General features: G+C 49.7%; 1 protein-coding gene across 1 annotated transcript in view; it reads right to left on the bottom strand.

Moving 5' to 3' along the window:
- Positions 1-1,851: 1,851 nt before the first annotated feature.
- LOC120048985 (fibroblast growth factor 11-like) overlaps positions 1,852-12,140 on the bottom strand; it is a 166,980-nt gene continuing 156,691 nt past the window's right edge. The window contains exon 4 of the mRNA XM_038995248.1: positions 1,852-1,914. Coding sequence (XP_038851176.1) covers positions 1,852-1,914 — 63 coding nt within the window. The remainder of the gene's footprint in view (positions 1,915-12,140) is intronic.

Below are 12,140 nucleotides of genomic sequence, written 5' to 3'. Positions count from 1 at the left end.
ACACACACACACACACACACACACACACACACACACACACACACACACACACACACACACACACACACACACACACACACACACACACACACACACACACACACACACACACACACAGATCCGACCACAGGCCCATTTTGTTGCTTGAAGATAAACCGCCGCTGTTATTTATAGACACACCATGTTCTCACTCGTCTAGGATGTTTCACTGTCGTCCTTACATGCAGCCACACGTACACACATATCACAACATATCATCCACATGTACTGTGTGCAATCCTGCCTCATGACATGTATAAGACACACACACACACATCCTAATGATGTTGAGTCCACCCTGACAGGGGGGAGATGGTTGGCGTGTGTGTGTGTGTGTGAAGCCATGTGTGTGTGAAGCCTTAGCCATGAGGGTAGGATGAGTGTAACAGGAGAGGCCAGACAAACAGACACACACACACACCTCTCCGACCGGATTACAGGCAATGATGCTCGTAATGAGTGGCAATGCACATTTAAGCACCATGTGATTCATAAAGGGTCAGGCAGCGCCGCGGTTAAACGAGTCCCCAGGGAAACACAGATGGAAACCCGAGAGTGCTCACTCAGTCAGCGGGAACTCAAGATCAGACAATCAGCCTCCTTCAGGGCCCCGTAGGGGTTTGCACTTTGACCAGCAGTGTACCCTCAACCCCCCCCCCCCCCCCCAGTCCGCCCTATAGGATTCTGTCAATGTATGCGACAAGCCCCTTACCCCCTACACCCTAAACCCTCTACCCTTCACCTTATACACTCCTGTCAATGTGTCTGTCTACTGCTCTGCCTCCAGCCCTGTTCTTCCCCTCACCGGATGTTGTTGTCTGGTGAGATACAGAGCTCACTCTTCACGTTATCCATTTGGAAGGCTGTTAGGTATACTGTTCTTGGCTGTAACTGGGGTTAAATGGAGCTATAGCTGAGGGCCACAACAGTAGAATCTAAATCTAGTGCCTCTGTCGTTCTTTTTTTCCTCCATCCCTCTTTCTCTCTCTTTCTTTCGCTCTCTCCCTCTCTCATTCTACAGAGCATTTGTTCCTTACGACCATTCTCTCCACCCTCCCTCTGTGTCATGTTTCTCCAGTGAATCTACTGTTTCTCCACTCCCCCCTTCAGTTAAGCCCCATCTCTCCCTCCCTCCCTCCCTCCCTCCCTCCCTCCCTCCCTCCCTCCCTCCCTCCCTCCCTCCCTCCCTCCCTCCCTCCCTCCCTCCCTCCCTCCCTCCCTCCCTCCCTCCCGCCCTCCCTCCCTCCCTCTATCTCAGTGCACCTGAGGTCTAATTCTCTCTGACCTCCTCCCAAGCTATAGGGACCTTCCACTTCTCTATCTCTCCCTCCATCCGTCTTTTTTCTTCCCTCTCTTTCTTGGTGGTGAATCAACCTCATAATCCAGCATAGCCTCATGCCAACGACACGAGACACAGAGCGAGTAAAAGACCTTCCCCATAAAACTTAATTGAGATTCCTTATGAACACATCAAAAATCCCTACACCACCGTTCCTCCCTCCCTCTCCTCCCCCTGTCCACTCCTCCATCAATCCCTCACTCAATCAGCTTTTGGAGGGCGTTCATGACTAACAGCGAGTGTGTAACAGTGTGTGTGTGCGTGTGTCTGTGTTTGTCCGTCTGTCCGTCAGCAGCTCCGGCCCATATAGAACGAACCGCGTCTGGTTTTACACGTCGGTCTGGAAAGAGTCACTGGTGATGATTTTTAGTGGGGCCTCTTCCCAGGTTGTCTTCAATCATCTCAATCAGCCACAACTTTAGGCCCCTGAAGACCCAGGAGCTCATGTGTGCCTGATCAGACCTGCCAAAGAGCTAGTCTGAGAGGGGTAGAGGAGGGGAGCAGGGTTGGGAGAGACGGGAACTGGTGTGTCTGACCTGCCAAAGAAGAAGGAGAGGGGGAGAGGTGAGAAGGAGAGGGGGAGAAGGGGGGTAGGGGAGCTTGTTTAGCACTGCTGAAATCACAGACACATCTGCTGTGAGTCTCAAATGTTTCCAATGAGAGTCTAAATGTTTCCTGCAGGCCTGTGAAGGACTGTGATGTTGGGAGAGGGGAGTGGAGTGCGATGGGGAGTTCTTAAATGGTTTCTATCAGTGTTCATAAGCCTTGTTCCAACAAACACAGGTGTGCACACATCCACACACTCATAGAAACACACACACACACACGCACGCGCACGCACACGCACACGCACACGCACGCACGCACGCACACACACACACACACACACTTCCCAGAAAGTGGCATTGTGTCCAATGAGTCAGCTGTGATTGCAGCAACCAGAGGTCCCGAAGCTCCCGCAAGCCGTTGACAGCTGTCTTCATAGAAATCAAATATAACTCTCAATCCCACCCCCCCAAAAACATCACTCAGGCATGACTCAGATCTCTGAAGGGAACAGACGTTACAACATACAATCAGCACGTCCGCCCCCTACCTTCTCATCCCCCCTCCACCACTCCTCTACCCGTTCTCTCCTCTCCTTTCTCCCTCCCCCTCCTTCTCCCTCTCCTGCCAACCAGCCGCTCAGCTGGTACAGTCATGTCAGATAGGCTGAGGCTGGGACAGAGAGAGAGAGAGAGAGAGAGAGAGAGAGAGAGAGAGAGAGAGAGAGAGAGAGAGAGAAGAGGCTGGGAGTGGAAGGAGGCATGAAGGTGAAATGGCTACAACAGAAGTCATTAGGTTTGGAGGTGTCACACAGTCACCAGGTCAAAAGGTAATACATCGTCTCTGTCTGGCTGGTTGGTTGGTTGGTTGGTTGGTTGGTTGGTTGGTTGGTTGGCTGGCTGGTAGAGCAATGGTATGACAGAGGTGTCTTTTCAAGGTTGTCCTGAAATGACTTTAGAAAAGACATATGGTGCAGTCATTAAAAAAAACACACACACACACACACACACACACACACACACACACACACACACACACACAGACACACAGACACACACACACACACAGACAGACAGACAGACAGACAGACAGACAGACAGACAGACAGACAGACAGACAGACACACACACACACAGACACACACACACACACACACACACACACACACACACACACACACACACACACACACACACACACACACACACACACACACACACACACACACACACACACACACACACACACACACATTTCAGGTTCCCTGAGGACAGGAGTTGTCATCGCATTGCAGACAGTCCTAAACAGCAAGTTACCTCCTACACACAGAGATTCATTGTTTGTGTTTCTGGAAAAAGGAGAGATTGATTGATAGATGATGGCTGCGGGGTAGGTGGGCCGGTCACTCCTTGGTGTTTAGAAGAGAAGAGGAGGTAGCATCACTAGGAGATTAAGATGCCAGGGAGGGTAGGTAGAGACAGGCAACTAGTCACCTCCAGAGGAAAATGGAAACGGGCCACTGCAGGCCTGCAGGGCACAAAGACAGACATGAGAGAGAAGGAGAGAACTGGAGTGGGAGAACGAGAGAGGGTTGAAGGCAGAGGGAGAGAAGGGGAGAGAGAAAAGTAAAAAGAGCAGGAAAGAGAGACAGAAGGAGGGAAAGAGAAAGTTTGAGGGAAATAAGAAAGAGAGAGAATTAGAAATAGAACAAGAGCAGGTAGAAGTTAAAAGAGAGATTTACCGGTAGATTGAAACAGAGAGAGAGAGAATAGAGAGAGAGAGAGAGCGTGGGCGAGAGAGAGAGAGAATAGAGAGAGACCGCGAGAGAGCGAGCATGGGCGAGAGAGAGAGCGAGAGAATAGAGAGAGAGAGAGAGAGAGAGAGAAAAAAAAGAGAGAGAAGGATATATATGAGGATATCTGGACGAGAGTCAACAGGTGAAGTCATTTACCCAAATGATGACTTCAGCTACCGTAAAGCGAAGGTCACAAGCCTGCTTTCAGGGCATTAGCTCCCCTCATAACGGAGAGGAAAACCAGCTCTCCCTGTTTCCATTATCCCTCCATCCCGCCCTCCGCTCCATCCCTCCATCACCCCCCCCCTAAGCTGCTCCGCTATTCGCTCTGCCGCGGCTTACGAAGGAGAATTGAATCCCCATCAGACTCAGTTCATTTCCAGTGCAGTGTTATATATAATACGACGGTATCGGTAGGATAGATACGTGTGAAGAGGTCAACTGAACTGATGCTATTAATATTCTGCCCGTCCGTTCATGCCCTGGTGTTTAATGTAATTCAGCAGGAAATGAGTGCCCGGAGTAAGTCGTCATGTGTGGGATATGATACGGCGATGTGGGGATGTGCTCATGTGTCGCTGGGAGGTCTCTGGACCATCATATGTATTGCACAGTGCCACACATGACAACGGTACATAACTGTATGTACCGTCAAACGGTACATAATTATAGCTTCTGTAATAAAAGGGCATTTATATGATACAAATGTGGCACCAAAGCCTTTCTTTTAGAATCACCTGATCTGTACAGCACATTATATCATTATATGACTTTGGCAGATTTAATAACTGTTAGCAATCTATACTCTAGTATAAAAGGTCAAATCTCCGAGAACCTGTTACAGGGATTCATTTATGTCTGCTCTGATTTCCACACTCAGTTGGAAAAAGGTTTGAAATATCCAGGTAGCTTTCCAAAAATCCCTGCTTGGAGGATTTTGGATTTCCTGTTTATCCCCTCCTGATTCAGAGAACCTTCCGATCATGATTTCTGTAAAAGCACAGAATTTGAGGAAAGTTACCGGAACTTTGCAACCCTAGTTGGAACCTAAAGGCTCAGACACACAGGTAGCAGTTGCCCGGCCGAGAGTACTAAACACCTCAGAACAGAGACCCGGCCGAGAGTACTAAACACCTCAGAACAGAGACCCGGCCGAGAGTACTAAACACCTCAGAACAGAGACCCGGCCGAGAGTACTAAACACCTCAGAACAGAGACCCGGCCGAGAGTACTAAGCACCTCAGAACAGAGAGCCGGCCGAGAGTACTAAACACCTCAGAACAGAGACCCGGCCGAGAGTACTAAACACCTCAGAACAGAGACCCGGCCGAGAGTACTAAACACCTCAGAACAGAGACCCGGCCGAGAGTACTAAACACCTCAGAACAGAGACCCGGCCGAGAGTACTAATCACCTCAGAACAGAGAGCCGGCCGAGAGTACTAAACACCTCAGAACAGAGACCCAGCCGAGAGCACTAAACACCTCAGAACAGTGACCCGGCCGAGAGTACTAAGCACCTCAGAACAGAGAGCCGGCCGAGAGTACTAAACACCTCAGAACAGAGAGCCGGCCGAGAGTACTAAACACCTCAGAACAGAGAGCCGGCCGAGAGTACTAAACACCTCAGAACAGAGAGCCGGCCGAGAGTACTAAGCACCTCAGAACAGAGAGCCGGCCGTACTTTGCAAACCCGAGTGGAAACCGATTCTACGTGTAGAATCGTTGGAAAATAGTCAGACATCCACCAGCGGGGGTTTCCCTATAACACACAGCGCAGAGCGAACGTCAGGCGAACGGCAGATCAGCATTCGGAGCGGTGTGTGTGTGGTCCCTAACAGGTGAGGGTGGATGGTTATAGAGTAAGCGTGGTGTATAATCTGTGAGGCAGCCTGTTTTATTAGGGCGTCACAATAATCAGAGCAGTGGAGAGGCTCAAAGAGAGAGTGGGTAATCAGTATAGGCTAGTCCCCAATCATGTTTCTCTCTTCTCCCTTTCACTTAACTCTGTTTTCTCTCTCTCTCTCTCTCTCTCTCTCTCTCTCTCTCTCTCTCTCTCTCTCCACTTGCTCTCTCTCTCTCTCTCTCTCTCTCTCTCTCTCTCTCCTTCTTCTCTCTGACTCTCTCTTTCATCTCTCTGTCTTTCTCTCTCTTTCATCTCTATCTCTCCCTCCCTTTCATATCTCTTTCTCTCTTTCTTTCTCTCCCTCCCTTTCATATCTCTTTCTTTCTCTCTCTCTCTCTTTCATCTTTCTTTCGTTCTTTCTCATCCCTCCCTTTCTTCTCTCCTTTGCTCCCTTTATTTTCTCTCTCTCTCTCTCTCCTTCCCTTTATTCTCGCTCTCGCTCTTGCATGTGGACATGTTAAGTTGCCTAAATGATTTCAGAAGCATCTTGGCCTTCAGTGTAGGAAAAGGGGAGAAAAGAGGACATGATTACCATGGCACTGATTAGACCTAATTAGGAGTTTGATTAAAGGTTTTAATTAGGGAACCAAGCACTCCATTTGGAGAGGGCGACAGAGGGGAGGGCAAGGGGGATGGAGAGGATAGAGGGGGTGAGAGAGGATGGAGAGGGGAGACGGGGAGAGCAGACAAGGGGAAGAGAAGAGGTGCGAGGGGGGATTGTACCTGGTGAGATTTCTGATTATGTGCCTTCATCCCTCCCTCGTTCTGGGTCTCCAATCTTTCGATAGATCTTGTGTCAAACATCATCTTCCCGCTATTTTATTTACCCTCCTCATCGCCATGTCTCGTTCTCTCGTTCTTTCCGTCTCATTGTCTCTCTTTTCTCTTTTTCCTTCTTTTGTGTTCCACATTACAACCCCCCCCCCCAGCCTCTTCCTCTCCTCCCCCTCTCTTTTTCTCTCTCCATGTTCTCTGTACAGTAAGTCATCTATTTGGCACAGGCCTCTTCTCTATCTCTCCCCCTGTCCCTCTCTCTCTCTCTCTCACCTACATTTTCAGCCTCTGCATTATTAATTAGCAGCAGTGTTCACTATCAGTGCAATTACTCAAGAGGTGCTGAAAACCAGAGAATAGGGACAAAATGGAGAGGCCACAAAAACCAAAGGGATGAAGAGAGAGAGAGCCTTCCAACCTTAAAGAGATAGTCTCCACAATAGGGAAATTGACAGGAATGCGTCATTTTGATATTGCAATGATCAATTTGAAAACAAATACGTTATTCAAATCACTTAGTAGACTAATACAAGAAGGAAAGGTTGTGGTACGAAATAAAATGTTTAAAGGATATGTCTCAACAACACCAGTCAGGTCCATAATTATTGGCACCGTTGATAAAGACGAGCCAAAAAGATACTTAGCTATATTGTATGTTCCCCCCCCCAAAATTGGGAAATTATATTATTTTATTCTAATACAATTGCTCAGAGAAAGAGATGTTGTTTAACATGCTGTAACGGCATTCCTCCTCCTCTTCATACGAAGAGGAGGAGTAGTGATTCGACCAACGTGCAGCGGGTTGTGAATACATAATGAACTTTATTAACAAGACGAAACTAAACACACGAAGAACACTTGATACCTTTACAAAACAACAAACGAAGTAGACAGACCTGGACTACGAACTTATATACAACGAAGAACGAACGAACAAGTACTGAATACAAACAAAACGAACTCACGATACAGTCCCGTATGGTGCAACAAACACTGACACAGGAAACAATCACCCACAAACAAACAGTGAGAACAACCTACCTTAATATGACTCTCAATCAGAGGAAACGTCAAACACCTGCCTCTAATTGAGAGCCATACCAGGCAACCCAAAACCAACATAGAAACAGAAAACATAGACTGCCCACCCAAAACTCACGCCCTGACCAATAAACACATACCAAACAACAGAAAACAGGTCAGGAACGTGACAGAACCCCCCCCTCAAGGTGCGAACTCCGGGCGCACCCCTACAACTCAAGGGGAGGGTCTGGGTGGGCATCTGTCCGCGGTGGCGGCTCCGGCGGCGGACGAGGACACCACTCCACCACTGTCTTTGTCCCCCTCCTTAGCGTCCTTTGAGTGGCGACCCTCGCCCCCGACCATGGTCCAGGAACCTTCACTAAGGCCCCTCCTACATAGAAGAGACAGCTCAGGACAGAGAGGTAGCTCAGGACAGAGAGGTAGCTCAGGACAGAGAGGTAGCTCAGGACAGAGAGGTAACTCTGTACTAATGGCAGCTCCGGACTGAGTGGCAGCTCCGGACTGAGTGGCAGCTCCGGACTGGGTGGCAGCTCCGGACTGGGTGGCAGCTCCGGACTGAGTGGCAGCTCCGGACTGAGTGGCAGCTCATGACTGGAGGGCAGCTCATGACTGGAGGGCAGCTCATGACTGGAGGGCAGCTCATGACTGGAGGGCAGCTCATGACTGTAGGGCAGCTCATGACTGTAGGGCAGCTCTGGCAGCTCCTGACTGGCTGGCGGCTCTGGCAGCTCCTGACTGGCTGGCGGCTCTGGCAGCTCCTGACTGGCTGGCGGCTCTGGCAGCTCCTGACTGGCTGGCGGCTCTGGCAGCTCCTGACTGGCTGGCGGCTCTGGCAGCTCCTGACTGACGGACGGCTCTAGCGGCTCCTGACTGACGGACGGCTCTAATGGCTCGGGACAGACGGGCGGCTCTAATGGCTCGTGGCAGACGGATGGCTCAGAAGGCGCTGGGCAGACGGATGGCTCAGAAGGCGCTGGGCAGACGGATGGCTCAGAAGGCGCTGGGCAGACGGATGGCTCAGAAGGCGCTGGGCAGACGGATGGCTCAGAAGGCGCTGGGCAGACGGATGGCTCAGACGGCGCTGGGCAGACAGATGGCTCAGACGGCGCTGGGCAGACGGATGGCTCAGACGGCGCTGGGCAGACGGATGGCTCAGACGGAGCTGGGCAGACAGGCAGTGCAGAAGGCGTTGGGCAGACGGCCGACTCTGACCCGCTGAGGCGCACAGTAGGCCTGGTGCGTGGTGCCGGAACTGGAGGTACCGGGCTGAGAGCACGCACCTCAGGGCGAGTGCGGGGAGAAGGAACAGTGCGTACAGGGCTCTGGAGACGCACAGGAGGCTTGCTGCGTGGTGCAGGCACTGGTGGTACTGAGCTGGGGCGGGAAGGTGGCGCCGGATATACCGGACCGTGTAGGCGTACTGGCTCCCTTGAGCACTGAACCTGCCCAACCTTACCTGGTTGTATGCTCCCCGTCGCCTGAACAGTGCGGGGAGGTGGAATAACCCGCACCGGGCTATGTAGGTGAACCGGGGACACCATGCGTAAGGCTGGTGCCATGTAAGCCGGCCCGAGGAGACGTACTGGTGGCCAGATATGTAGGGCCGGCTTCATGACATTTGGCTCAATGCCCAATCTAGCCCTACCAGTGCGGGGAGGTGGAATAACCCGCACCGGGCTATGCACACGTACAGGAGACACCGTGCGCTCTACTGCGTAACACGGTGTCTGCCCGTACTCCCGCTCTCCACGGTTAGCCTGGGAAGTGGGCGCAGGTCTCCTACCTGCCCTCGGCCCACTACCTCTTAGCCCCCCCCCAAGAAATTTTTGGGTAGTACTCACGGGCTTTTCGGGCTTCCGTGCTAGACGCGTCCCCTCATAACGCCGGTTCCTCTCTCCGGTTTCCTCCGCTCTCCGAGCTGCCTCCATCTGTTCCCATGGGAGGCGATCCTTTCCAGCCAGGATCTCCTCCCATGTGTAGCAACCCTTACCGTCCAAAACATCCTCCCATGTCCATTCCTCCTTCTTGCGCTGTCGTTGCTGTCCGTTAACCCGCTGCTTGATCTGGGTTTGGTGGGTGATTCTGTAACGGCATTCCTCCTCCTCTTCATACGAAGAGGAGGAGTAGTGATTCGACCAAAATGCAGCGGGTTGTGAATACATAATGATTTATTAGACAAAAACGACGAAACACGAAATAACACTTTAGAAATACAAAATAACAAAACGAACTAAACAGACCTAAACTTACGAACTTACATGAAACGAAGAACACACGAACAGGAATAGACAAACCGAAAACAGTCCCGTGTGGTAACATCTACTGACACGGAAGACAATCACCCACCAACAAACAGTGAGAACAACCTACCTTAATATGACTCTCAATCAGAGGAAACGTCAAACACCTGCCTCTAATTGAGAGCCATACCAGGCAACCCAAAACCAACATAGAAACAGAAAACATAGACTGCCCACCCAAAACTCACGCCCTGACCAATAAACACATACCAAACAACAGAAAACAGGTCAGGAACGTGACACATGCAATAATATATTTAAAAAATAGTGGTCCAAATGATTGGCGCCCCTCTTAAAAACCCTAGCACCCTCCACTTGCGGGGAGAACGATACTGAACCTTTTTCTAAATTGTTTTATGAGATCGGAAAACACGTTGGGAGGTGTCTAAGACCATTCCACCATACATCATCTTTCCAGATACTTGATATACTTCATCTGCTCTTAAGGACTGCCCTCTTCAACAAAAACCACTGGTTTTCAACTGGGTTCAAGTCCATAGACTGAGATGGCCATTACAAAATGTTAACCGTTTCTTTGTGGATTTTGATTCGTGCTTGGGGTTATTGTCTTGCTGGAAGATCTACTTGCGTCCAAGTGTCAGCCTCCTGGCAATGACAGTCAGGGTCTCTGGAAAAACATTTCCTGCTACTGGGTAAAGTTCATGATGCTGTTGACCGTAACAAAGGCACCCACAACCAGTGGATGCAAAATAGCCCCATAACATCAAAGAACCAGCACCATATTTTACCACAGGTATGAGGTACTTTTCTGCGTATGCAAACCGACCACGTGTGTGGCCAAAGAGGTCTATTTTCATATCATCTGACCAAAGCACCGGTTCCAATCCAAGTGCCAACGTCCTTTATCAAACTCCAGGCGGTGCTATGGTCAAATGACATGAAAATAACAAATAACAATAACGTCATCTAAAAAAAAAAAAAAAATTAAACACACTCGCAACACGGCAACACGATTGGTAGCTAGCTGTTGTGGTAACGTGTGGTTTTGGCGTGGCTGTGCCGGAGTGTGGAGCTGGGGCTCAGGCTGGTAGCGAGTGTGCGGAGGGAGGAGAGAGAGAGAGAGAGAGAGAGAGAGAGAGAGAGAGAGGAGAGAGAGAGAGAGGAGAGAGAGAGAGAGAGAGAGAGAGAGAGAGAGAGAGAGAGAGAGAGAGGAGAGAGAGAGAGAGGAGAGAGAGAGAGAGAGAGAGAGCGCATCTATCTCTCCTTATAAGGGGAGCTAAGCAGATGCACCAGTTCAGGTAATCAGAGGCAACTTAACATGATTTGGGCTCACGCACACAAAGGGGCAGATTAATATCATGAGATTGACACATCGTATACGAATCACAGTATCCCCCTTTTTCCACATATGAGATATAGGTATCTACCTAAATAAAACATACACGTGAGTAAATGAGGGATACAAAGTATATTGAAAGCAGGTGCTTCCACACAGGTGTGGTTCCTGAGTTAATTAAGCGATTAACATCCCATCATGCTCAGGGTCATGTATAAAAATGTCGGGCAGGCCATTATTTTGGCTAGCATAACAATGTCTCCATCCGCAGGGCACGACTGGTCCTTGAATGATTTGATGAGCAGGAAAGCGATGCAAGCCATACGCCAGATCTCAACCCAACTGAACACTAACGGGAGATTCTGGAGCGGCGCCTGAGACAGCGTTTTCCACCACCATCATCAAAACTCCAAATGATGGAATTTCTCGTGGAAGAAAGGTGTCGCAGACACTTGTAGAATCTACTCCAAGTCATATTGAAGCTGTTTTGGTCCGTGGTGCCCCAATGCTCAATTAAGACACTTTATGCTGGTGATTCCATTATTTTGGCAGTTACCTGTATGTAATATGTTATGACAGTCACTAATGCAACATGTGGTTGAAAGACAATACATGTTTACTGGGGATGCACTTCACAAATCATTGAATTAATCAGTGAAACAATTAAGAGGCACAGAGGCATAAAATGATAATTCACTGGTTCCTAATGTGGGCATCATTCATTCCTAGTTCCCTTCCGTGCCATTCAACCTCAATTGGATTGCATTTTCATGCACACACACACACACACATTACTCAGTGATATAATTCCATACGATCGAATGACAAAAGACCAACAAAAGAATAACGACCCCGACAAAAAGGTAACTGGCTAAAGACACAACAGAGAGATAGGAGAGAAAGAGAGAGGAGAGGAGAGAGAGAGAGAGGAGAGGATAGAGAGAGAGGAGAGGAGAGAGAGAGGAGAGGAGAGAGAAGAGAGAGGAGAGAGAGGAGAGGATAGAGAGAGAGAGGAGAGAGAGAGCGAGAGAGGATAGGAGAGGAGAGGAGAGGAGAGTAGAGAGAGGAGAGGAGAGGAGAGGAGAGGAGAGGAGAGGAGAG

This window comes from Salvelinus namaycush, chromosome 6, assembly GCF_016432855.1.
Source record: "Salvelinus namaycush isolate Seneca chromosome 6, SaNama_1.0, whole genome shotgun sequence".
NCBI classification, from domain to species: domain Eukaryota; kingdom Metazoa; phylum Chordata; class Actinopteri; order Salmoniformes; family Salmonidae; genus Salvelinus; species Salvelinus namaycush.
This window is presented reverse-complemented; position numbering and strand designations above follow the sequence as displayed.